General features: G+C 40.4%; 1 protein-coding gene across 4 annotated transcripts in view; it reads right to left on the reverse strand.

The window, feature by feature from the left end:
* LOC113018667 (RNA-binding protein with multiple splicing) overlaps positions 1-2,343 on the reverse strand; it is a 36,007-nt gene extending 33,664 nt beyond the window's left edge. For all 4 annotated transcript variants that reach the window (XM_026161965.2, XM_026161964.2, XM_026161962.2 and 1 more), the window contains exon 1: positions 1,808-2,343. In XM_026161965.2, the coding sequence (XP_026017750.1) occupies positions 1,808-1,870 (63 nt within the window). In that variant the 5' untranslated portion in view covers positions 1,871-2,343. The remainder of the gene's footprint in view (positions 1-1,807) is intronic.
* Positions 2,344-12,430: the final 10,087 nt, after the last annotated feature.

Here is a 12,430-nt window from a genome sequence, read left to right on the forward strand (position 1 = left end):
TAAGCGGCGTGACTGTAACCGAGTGTCACGAAAGCAAAAAGAAAAGAAGCAAATCCTCACATTTTGAAAGCTTTCGTGCTTTAATATGATCAGTCGCTCATGAGAATGAGCAACTAAACATTTCAGCTACAAAAAGCTTGTGTCGATAGTAACAGATCAAGTGCTTTTCTTGTGTTTTGCCCTATTTTGGTTTAATTATAGCTGTGTTGTGCTCAACTTAATTCAAAACAGGCAGGTGCTTAAGAAGGTGCTTTAGACAAAAAACTCAAGTATTTCTCTGGCGTCAGCTTCTGAAATGTGAGTATTTGCCACTTATGAGACTTTTAATTGGACATATTTGCAGTTTGTACAGTTAGATGGTCATACACAGACATCTTTTGGTGCTGAGTAGTCATCTTTCTTTTGTTGAATATGTTCATTTTACACGGAGTAGTTGTTTTTTTATTAGATTCAATAACAAGAATACCCTCAGGGCCGTGTACTGGTTACAGAGCCCTACTTGACTGACGTGTTGTTAGTAAAAGGAGAAGGTGACACAAGCTTTAAACTCAAACTCCCTAACCTCAAGAAATCAGCTCTTTGGTCTTTACCTCATCTGTGTGGTGCTACAGCAGTTCCCCCGCATCCATAGCAACCTCAACAGTGGACCAAATATGGTATTACAGCAGGCTGGCTACATCTCACTATTCAGTTACAAAGTGTCTAACGCTACACTGAGACCTAATCAAATTGCTCCAAGAGAAATATCTGATATAATCTGATACACCTTCCTTACATCACTCGACTGCGGATGTGCAGAGCTCTGAAATAACAAGTCTGTCATTTGAAGAGAGATTCATCTGAGCCAAAGAAAATCGCCTCATGCAAGGAGAGCCGTTACAGGCTTATTTACCAAAGAGGAGATATTGTTGGGCCGGATTGTGCAATGTTTACAGAGGAGAAAGGGAAGAAATGAGGCTATTATAGAGATAGAGAGGAAAACATACTTTGAGAACACGTTAAATGGATTTCCACCAAATGTTTTTCTTTCTTTCTTTTTTTTGGGGGGGGTAAACAAAGCCATTCTGTTTGTGTTTAGATGTAATTAGAAGAGGCTATTCTTGCTCCACTGTAATGCAGTGGGCTCTCTGTTACAGCCTGCTATTACCTACATGTTGCAGCGGCAGTTGTTTCAACTTCAATTGCTCCCTCAGCTTCAGTGAAAACTAATTCGCCCTGGCTCTGAATTCCCTTTACTACTGCTTTCCAGTGCTGTGTGAAGTCTGGCTTTATTGTACAGTAAGACACAGCTAGCAATGCCGTAGCACAGCCAGGAAAAACACAATCCTGACTTCAAAGTTATTCGAGACTTGCTAGTTAGTGATTCATCAGTGCTTCGTGCCCTTCCCTGTTCTTGCTGCTTTTTTTAAATTAAAAAAAAAAATGACGGCTAACTTCAACAAGGCTACAATACAATTTAAAGAAAAGTAGAGGAGAGACGTAAAAGTGAAGACAGGTGAAGAATTCAGTGCAATAACAGCGCATTACCTGCAGGAAACCGGTGATAGATGCTGTTATGAGCGAACCATACAGTCGGTCTAATAATGTAAACAGCAACACTGGAAACTTTTATGAGGTAAAACCAGATTACGGCACAGAAAACAAACAAACCAGCATACGAGCTACACCTTAATGAATACAGGAGTGGAGGAAAAGAAGCAGTCGCTGTTAGCATGACTCGGTTTTTATTAAGGATGTCATTACGGGTCAAGGAGCCACCCACAGTATCACAGACAGACGCTCGAGCACCTCGGGCTCGCATACGTACCTCCTCCTCGTGGTTGGTGAATTCACTCGGCTCGTTTTCTTTCTCGGGTTTGTTGTTATTCATTCTGAGCGGGACTCTTTCTCACTTTCACTCGGACGGCTCTTCTTTTCTTTCCTTGTTTCCCCCTCCTCCTCTTCTCTCGCTCTCTCTGAATCTGCTTCGCGCTGCGCTTCTTCTCCAGGACCCACAAATTCAAAGCACCCTCCAACAGTCCGCGCGCGAGCCCGCTGTCCCCCTACTGACCCGAACTTCCCACTAATTTGGCCACATCAATGATGACGGATAAACCTCATTAATTTATATATATATATATGTACATATATATAATTACAATAATTCGCTGCGGCTGATGTTGCTGTTGAGTTGGATATTCCTCGGCATTCTCTAGAAAGCCTTACTTTTCGTCTTTTTTTAATTAGTATTATTTTTCCAGAGCCTCTTGCTGTTGCTGTTCCCCAAATGAAATACAGTAATGTTCACCGGACCGCGCCGCGAGCAAACTTCTCTACCCATCTCCTGCGTGCGGCAGGGGAGGGGAGGAAGAAAGGGAGGCGGAGAGCGGAGGGGAGGGGAGGGAGGGGTTTGGTGTTGGTTGGGTGGGATGCACCCTCTGCTCGGCTTTATCAAGATTTATCAAGTGCTGCAGGAGCTTCAGTGGAAAATCTGTACCAATCACCTTTTGGACCACATGAATGTTATATCTGTCACCACAGCACATATTCTTATATGTCCTGGTTTTATCCTTTGTTTTGTTTTTCATCAGCTGCTCTGGGCCTTTATTACACGTGCATGTTCTTATAGTGTGTGTTTCTTATATATTTACTCAATGTCAGAGGTGTCAAACTCATTTTACATTGTGGACCACGTACAGCTAACTTTGATCTAAAACTCCTCTTCCTGTCAGCCTATAGAAGTTTAACCACACATTTAACCCCACTTTTGTTTTAATAAAAGAAAAAGAAATATGTGAAAAAATAAAAATTACACAAAAGGTTCTGTTAGCTACGTAAGAAATGTGGTTATGTTTGTATTTATTTGTTTGTTTGTTTGTTTGTTTGTTTGTTTGTTTGTTTGTTTGTTTTTACTGTGAAAAAACATAGGAACTTGAACCAGATTGGAGTCTTTGGTGGATCTGTTCTGGCCCCTGGGCTTTATGTTTGACACATCTGCTGTATGTTTAAGTTGTGATATTTTATATGAAACCAATTAAGCATAAAGCCAGGAAAAAGTAGAACTATTCCCTTCAAATGAATCTAAATTGAAAAACTGATTTTCCTCACATTGTGTATAAAGAATATTTTTTTCAAAAGTCTTTCGTTTGGTAATGTCCAGACCTTTATTAGACCTCTTGAGAACATTCATAAACAAAGTATGGACACAGTTAAAAACACAGTCAAAGTATCTGGAGAAATCACAGACTGTATATAAAAGATGGCATCAAACACTGTGACATCACACTTTGGTTCGTCGGCTTTTGTTATGAAGCATAATCCTCCACTGCAAAACATGAACAAGGTTTACAAAATAGTCTTAATTTATTATTCAATATGAAGTGAAACGGGTGACTTAGCCTATAAACTCAGAGGTCAGAGCAGAAAGCTGTTTTCTGATAAACGTGTGTATGACAGGAAGTCTTTTTGCAACTACAACTATCACCACCTGGCTTCTTTCAATAGAAAGCAGATTTAACTTTCTGCACTGGCTTCATTTGTCAGAGACAGAAGCTACATTCATGTTTATGGGTGCAGCCACAGGTTGTAAGGGATTAATCACATGGACACAGGTACTTGGTAATTAGTCCAAAAATAACATACAAAAGGCTGTACAATTAAGATAATCCACACTATCACTGGATAAATGTATAAAAAATGCTCCAAAGGCTCTAAACACTACAAACATGGACAAAAGGTCAAAAGGAGTTCATGGAGCCTGGCTGACACCTAGCAGCCTAGTCAACCACACACTTAACTTTAAAACGATGTAAACTGATCAAATGTATTTAAAAATTCAGTATCTGTACAGTTGTTATGTAGGGAAAATATGTTTTTTAAACTATGTGTTTAGTTTTGTAGTAAACCTGGGCCATTTGACTAGAAGTCTACAGGGACTGACTCACGTTTGAAATCAGCCTCAAGTGGACATTTGAGGAACTGCATTTTATGACTTTAAAATTTGACTTCAAGGTTGCTGTTGGGGATTAAATTCAGCTGAAATGATTCAGCACTCAGCAGTACTACTACATGCATGTTTATTGTTTTTCTCCCCCCCACACACATCTATACATGTGAGATGTTCTAGTCACTCACGGTGACCAACACTTTTAAGTCTCACTCACATTCGCACCTACAGGTGCTTTTAGGACTGCAAGATGAAAACTCATATAAAAATGAATCACCAAGGCTCAAAGCCAAAACTTTATTGCAGTGGGGAAACAGCACAAATCAGCACACTGCTGTGCCACTGAAAGTATACACGAGGCGTGTGAGATTGTGAGACAGTCTTTTATACTGAGTCTTTATATATTGGTACTCGACACATGAGCAGCCTTGTATAACCGTTAAACCCTGATCAGTAAGCAGCTATTACTCGTAGTATATTTTTCAAATACGTCTTCATGTTGCCATATAGTTTTATGCACCATAGTTTCAAAGTCACTGATTTTACTGTATGTCTATAACCTGTTGACTTATTAACCAAGTTGCACTGCAAACATGGTGAGCATAAAGGCATGCCCACTCAGGAGTATTTCTCCCCTCTTGAAACGCAGAAGTCAGCAAAATTCATTGTCTGCAAAGCAGGAGTTACAGACAATTATCAACCTGACTGCTTAATAAATTTCACGTGGCTCTCAGTTCATCAGTTCAAGGCCTCGGAGGGCTTCTGCCGTTTCACCCGAACGGTTCTTCTCAGAGTTAGAGCCCGTCTCCGTGTGGATTTACAGTGAGCAGGTTGAAAACAAAAGAGGAACTGGAGATAACACCTGTAAAGTGCTCAAGATTGGAGCGTGATTAGTTGCGTCACTTCACGGTGAGCTCACTTATAACCTCAGGGTGCAGGGGTAAAAAACAACAACAACAAAACAGCTAAACCCTGGAGGTGTGGGAATAATGGAGAAATACTAAAAGTTAAAATATTAAAAATGTCACTGGTGTTGCCTGCTGTTGTCTACGGTGAGGGCTGCAGAACAGCCTTAAAAGCGGCGATCAGGTGACAAGGCAGCCTCGAATTGTTTTTACCGTTTCAAAACATTTATTTTGAGCAACTGCCTCACTTTGTATTCCGCCGTGAAAAGTTCAGGAGCTGACAGCAGCTCCGTCGTGGGGACTTTGACTATATGTTGCGTGACACTTATTGCACAGGACAGGAGCTCGCTTTTTTATGACAGCCTGCGCAGAAAAGAGAGAGAGTCTGTCTTTTTTTTGCTGAACTTGCACCTCAAAGGCAACAAAAGAAGGAAAAAGCAGTCGTCGTGGATGGGTCGTACAGATTTCTGCTCTTTCCCCTCCCCGATCACGTCTGTATCAATTACGCCGCGTCTGAAGCGCGCGCGCCGAAGAAGGGACACGGCAGAGTCTTTTTATGCTGATGAGAAGCGGCTGATGGGAGAGGGAGGAGGGTCTCGGAGCCTTCGAAGCAGATAAAAATGGAAATGTTCCCCTTTGCTTCTCGACACCCCTGTATCAAAGCTTCCAGCCCGAGTCTGGGGAGCAAGGAGGGGGAGGAGAGGTAGGAAGGCGGAGGAGAGGATGGGATAGGAGTTGAGGCGGGGTGACGGAGAGAGCGGGGTGGGGGAGATGTCCCAGCTGTGTTTGACAGGTCTCAGGGCTGAGCTGTGTGGTCTGATGCTCGGAGAGGGAGGGTGCCCACCACCATAAAAGCACACACACACACACACACACATGCATATATAAAGACAGACAGACACGCTGAGGATGTGTGTGTGTGTGTGGGGGGGGAGGGGGGGTGAAAGAGGAGCCGGCAGGAGACAGACTGGTCACGGTGTCCTGGGTAACATGTCAGCAAGCTTTGACATGGTCCAGCCCAACATGAAGATATCTCTGTGTTATCTAAGGGGCTGCTGGGTTAGCAAAAAGCAACAATGTCAGGCAGGCTGCTCAGAGAAGCTTTGTTTCTTTGAGAGTTGATAAAAACAGAAATAGCGTGCATAAATCTTGTTAAAGAGTCGGGGGAAGAAGGTTAGGAGTAATACTTGAAAGCTACAATTGGGAGCCGGTAAAGTTGGATCAGCATAAACATCATCTAACCCAGCTCTGTTTGAACCTGAAAAAAAAACAAAACAGGCACCTACTAATAACTCAGTTCTTACCTTATTATATTGGTTTGATATTTCACCACCTTCCCTGAAGTTCTTTTAAAAGAGCCCTGCTGGGGAATTTCCTCAGAATCAGGTCTCAACAATGTCCGAAGACTTCTCGGCTCACATGTAAAACACAACAGGAGACTACTGAAAGCACTCGAGTTTGGTTTAGCTGTCTGAGAGGGCTTCAGGAATCAGACTTCACACAGATTTTGTACTAGGGACCTGGCAACACAATGTGTGTCATTTGTGCCTTCCTATACATGCATCTCCACTGGGAAATGTCTGGGAAAGCTGAGGCCAGGGATGCATGTGTGAAAACAGCTGGTGGCTCTTGTGGAAGTGAAAATGGAAAGGCATTTTTGTAGCACTTCCCCAGTCTTACCGACCACTTGAAAGCGCTTGACTACGCCTTTCAGTACAGCCCGTAATTGTTTCATTCTTATTTTATTATTCCAAACAAAAAGTGAAAGTAAGAAATTTGTTGCTGCACTGCTGCCAGATCATTAGCACGTAATAGCCCAATATGTAACTCTTATAACATAAAGTGTAATTTTTACACTCTTTTTTTTGTTAAACAGATCAAGAACACGAGCCTTTGCATAATAACTATTTGTCTTTAGAGATCAGCAGTTACCTTTTCTCTGAGCCAGACCAGCTGTTTCTTTACTGTTTCCACACTTTATGCAAGGCTACAAGCTGAAACTGAAGCTTAAAAATTTTCCCAGTATCCTCCCATTGTTTCCCAATATGTCAAAGCACTGCTTCAAGAACCAGAGAACTTTTCTGTAACAAGCTAATCAACAACCAAAAGCAGGAGTATTGAGACACAGATTATCTAGTACCTTCTTCTGGATCAGTGACTCATGGCTAAAATGCCAGCTTGATATTAAGCCCAAAACAAAAATCTATCATGACACATCGCCGATGTATTGACCAGCGGTGGATCCCTGAGGGAGGACTCCCGTGGATCTTGCAGTCCGCTCAGTGAGCACTGCAGTCAGATGACTCAACAATGTCTTGCTTTGCCTGTAACTCTTCCACACCCTTTCTTTGCATTCCAGCAAACTCCTTACAAATCAACAGTTAGTATCTTTATCCTGTATTACCAAAAGAAAAAAAAATCAGAGGATGAACAATGTTGCTAGATGTCAACTGTAAAAACTGTCTGTAAACCTAGTAGATCAGTGTTTGGCAGGGCAATGCACTTCACCCCTTTGAGTGATGTGGGATAAGTGGCTCTCATTGGGCTTGGAGCCAGGTCATTCCATTCCTTGGACTTACTGATACAGAGTGTTCCTCCCTTATTCTCGCTGCCCTTTGATCTTCCTCTAAGATCACTAATGAGCAATTTGTGGTCAGATTGACCCGCTCTAATTGGGCTAGAGAGGTTTGGTGCTTTGTTTCAGTTTGATCAGTCCTTTTCGCTCTAATTAATTACCCCCACCTCCGCGCCACAAAAAAATCACACTAAGTGACAATACCAGTAATTTTTTTAAAGCTTATTTTAATGGGCGAGCTTGTTCTCTTTCCTTTCTGTCCTTTCAAGTCGTTGTGCTCAGAGATCGCTGCCTTCAGAGACAACATTTTGCTGCAGTAAAGCCTTCTCTATTTTTTACTAAGCCACTGAAGCCTTTTTTAAGCAGTGTCTTTTCAGCTATGCCTTTGCCTCTGGGCACCCTCTGTGCATACTTATTAAATGTGCATACTGTGTTAGCTTGTAAAGTATGTTTTGATCAGTTTTCCCTGATAGCCAGAATCTGTAACTATTACGTCCATGTTGTACAGATCCTGTCACCCGCCATATCATGAAAGGAACATAAAACACAGAAGTCAGTATGGCTGACTACAAATCCAGAAAAAAATTAGAAGACAAACATTTCCTTAACAGTGTGGACAAAAGGAGGGGATGCCTGACTAAGTTCCTGGAAATCTACTAAGAATAGAAAAAAATAAAAAACATTTTGTGCTCTCTTTTCTACAATGAGATTCAGTTTTACTGTGGAGATACTGTAGCTTTTCTAAGACTTTAAGCCACGACATATCATGGGAAACATTATTTTAATCAGGGTGACCAACCGTCCTCTTTTCCCCGGACATGTCCACTTTTCACGTTCTGTCCGGGGCGTCGGGGGGGATTTTCGAGATTAATAAAAATGTTTCCTGTATTCCGACAGAGGACCCATGTGTGAGGAATGCAGTAGTTGCTCAAATATTGGTGATAAACCAAATAATTGCGCTGCTTAATTAGCTTTATTTAATTTAGCTGACTGGTAGAAAAAAACTTAAGCAACTTGCAGAAAACAATGATTACCGTTTCGTTTTGTTTCGAGAATCCATGTTAGCTTTATTTACGGTTACATTAATATTTCAACAGTATTAACAATATTGAAGTTGGACTGAACATAGCTTCATCATATATTGTTGTGCCACGTTTATCACCTAAGATTAGACTTTAGGGTCAATGTGAACCACAAGTCTAGCCCATAAATGTGCCTAACCTGACTCATCAAAATACCTTTCTGTCTTTATGTAATGGACCTGCAGTTGTGTGAAGATAAAACATCCTAAGCAAGAAGGCACAAACTTTTGTCAATAGACACTACCATAAACCTTAGTGGTTCGCTGGGCAGAGGACGGGTTAAGTAGAGAGCAAGGCATTGTGTCAATTCCCAACTGTTGACATAAGACATTGTAATGGACTCTGATGTTCCCTTTGAATGTTTTTGAGTGGTCCTAAAATGTCTTGGGACAACTACTCTTCTGTTGTATAGCAGAAGTAATAAAAGGTTAAAATAAAACCAGGGCCCTAAAGCCTTTCTCATTCCTACTGCCTTTAATCATTACTGAACAATGTGCAGGTTTAAAAAAAAGTAATTTGCTTTCTGCAGGTTGCTTTGACCAGCCGAATTACTTGGCACGTATGTTACATTGGCCTTTGCTTAAAGTGGATATAAATTATGCATGTATGGTCATTGTCATTTTTGCTCCATTTCGTTCTTGTTCTTTGATTCTTATTCTTGTGAAGTCACCATTTTAAGCTATCGTGATGATATATTTTTTTAATGAAATATTGATTTGCAGTGCAGAAAAAACATGTTCTTAAAAACTGTATTTTGAGTACAATATTTAAATTTATACAGGGGAACATCTGCGTTGAGGATGCTGAGCTTCATTTATTTATTTCACGCATTCTTGTCTTTTGTCCATTAAGTCCTTATTTCAGTGCCATATATGCACATATAAAATGGAAAAATGTAGAATTCATTTATGTAAATGGTAACATTACCATGCGAACAGGCCGGTGCTCAGGAGAGGCAAGGGCAATGGATGAGAGAAGGAGGGAGATGGAGAAACAGACAAATATTCTGTGGCAAATGGAAGCATTTAGTGCGACATTCACCTCAAAAGGTCCTGTCATCTTAATCTCAAGAACTGTCACCATTGGTGGGCAGAGTAAAAGACCTCGCCCAAGCTGGTAAACATGCTATGACTGAGTGCTTCCAGACCAAGAAGCATCACTTTTCTTGGCCTGCAATCAGAGGGTTTAACCTGGGACTTCATGATTCAGTTCTGAATCCTCTTGAAGTGTTGACCTATTTGTAAAAAACAGAAAACAAAACCCAGGAAACTTAATTAATAACCTGGAAATCTGCACCACTCGCTCATCCATCTCACAAGGTCTGGGGTCTAGCAAGCTTTATTCATCAAGATTGAGGTTGTAGGTTTTAAATAAACCTTCTAATTAGAATAATATAAAAAAATAAAAAAATAAAATTGCACTTATCAACACTGAAGCAGTATTTTTTTGGATAGTCTGTATTACACAGTAAGCCTTAATATTAATCAGACGACATCATTAAATATCCAAAAATGCTCCAACAGCACAAACAAAGTGCAAAGGTCCAAATACGTGACTCATCGGTTCCAGTTTCGCATCAGGGTGTGAGAGTCGGTTCTCATTCCCAGTGTGTAACATACCGACAATTTGTCACATCCCGAGGCGTCTCATAGTAAGGTATCCTTCTGCGTCCCTATGAAACGCGCCAGATTGTGGATGGAATTCAATAGAATGACGCTCCTGGCAGTAACACAAGTTTTTGTATTCCAGCACTAACCCTAAATTTATCCCTAACCTTAACCACAAGCTTAATCATATTAGATAGTGTTTTCCAAAGTGATTCATGATGAGAAAGTAAAATAAATGTACATGTCTAGATTAATTCCAAACTGTTCTCATGTTTCCGAAGACGTAACATACTGATAATTTTTCACAAGTGTCCATCACAGCCACTGTCTGTTCTTTTCGTACTTCTGTTTTCTGATGTTTGATGTTGTTTTCACACTTTTGCCATTTCTGGTAAACTTCATTGACACATTCCCTTCCCTGCTTTGGTCTACTTGTCAACCAATCAGCATTGGACTGATGCACCCACATGGAGCATGCTATTGGGATTTCAGAGGACTGCATGTAAGCACGTTTACATTGGTTGAAAAATCCTATGTGTAGCCTCTCAGCTAGCATGGGTAAGTTAGCCAGTAAGCAATTAAGTATGCAGACTGACGCAGGTAAGTATACTCCAGTGGTACATTACATAGAACAAGGTTAACATTATTTCTTTAACTTGGCATGTCTATAATGAGGTACCACCAATGTTCCCTCTAAGCTGCGCGTGTGCGCAATTACGCAGGCACGGTCTCTGCGCACAGAAAATCTGCGTTGCGCACAAAAAAGAAAAAATCTAATCTGAATTGAAATTAAAATGAAGACTTTAACAATTCTGTTTTGCAGTGTTAGTCTCTGACTGGCTGCTGCCGTATGGGATTAGAACGATGCCACCATATCCGATAGTCCAGCCAATGATTCACATTCGTATATACGCAGCTAATCAACGTCGACAGGCTATGACAGCGGTGTTTTGAGATGTGAGAGATTTGAGATGTTTAGTGCAAATCTTGTGTACTTAGTGTGTAGTGTAGTCAATAGTTTTGTTGTGTGTCAGAACAATGAGGCGACAACTGAATGTTACAGGTGTTACAGGAGCGATACATCCTGTTGTCAGGCCTGCAGGTATCAGGCTGTTGTTCTCCTTCATCTCATAGTGGACAGAAAGTATTTTTTGGAGTGGCACAAATAATTTGTGTGGCAGAAAATTTGATGCAGAAGAGCTGATTGTTCTGTAAATAGTTTGAAATGTTTATTTTAAAAATGCCTTGGCTGCATTTTTAGGTAAACATCTGCAAAAAACTTTGTTGTTTGCATAACTTGGATACTTTTTTGAAGAAGTAACTATATAATTAAATTGCCCAACATTGGTCATTATATACTGTATTTTGCAGACACAGAGTTACAGGACTCTCTCCCAGACCACAGACTCATAATACAAGTCAGAGCTTTATATATATATATTTATATATATATATATATATATATATATATATATAAAGAAAGAAAGAAAGAAAGAAAGAAAGAAAGAAAGAAAGAAAGAAAGAAAGAAAGAAAGAAAGAAAGAAAGAAAGAAAGTTGTGTTTTCAAAATTGGAGTTCAAGTTATTGTTTACTTACAATAGTGTTAACATGCCACACAGGTCATGAACAATTTTTTTTTTAAATTTTCATTGTATGTGGGCTAAAGCAGTTAATTAAAAGTAGTCTAACATAAATGTAAATGCTGTAATTGGATTATTTTAATAAACCAGGTAACTTGGATGGATTTGATGCTGGCGTGACCACAGTGCACACGTCTGCTGTTGCTCACAGTGGTCCAAGGGACCGCTCAGGGAGTTTGTGTGTTCGCTCAGACACATGAAAAATTAGAGGGAACATTGGTTACCACTACTACTACCATGACCTACCACTACTTTCATCCCACATATACTACTAAAACTAAGCTAACTTTGGCCATGTTAGCTTAGTTGGCCTGCTAGCTTATGAGAGCTTTAATTAAAGCTATTTTCTGCAGTGCCAATCATATAAAATAATTTTACAATCACACATTTAGAAAAACATGCTTTCAAGCACATGCTGCATTGTCTGTAAATATCTTTATGTTTACTGCATTACTTGGATCTAAATGTCTCCCAAGTAAAAGTGTAGGTGTAAGCTAGCAAGCTGTGTGGTTGTAATGGCTTGCTGGTACACTGAATGGAAGTGATCCATTTATCATTCCACCAGTGCTTTCCCTGCTGTAAAGTCAAAATGTTTGCCAAGCAAAAAAGTCTCTTGGCATTAGGTGCGCATACTGAAGTGACAGTCAATAATGGTTAACCAGCATCAAGCAACACCTGCCACTGGAAAGTGGCTCA

Source organism: Astatotilapia calliptera, chromosome 3 (genome assembly GCF_964374335.1).
Source record: "Astatotilapia calliptera chromosome 3, fAstCal68.1, whole genome shotgun sequence".
Taxonomy (NCBI): domain Eukaryota; kingdom Metazoa; phylum Chordata; class Actinopteri; order Cichliformes; family Cichlidae; genus Astatotilapia; species Astatotilapia calliptera.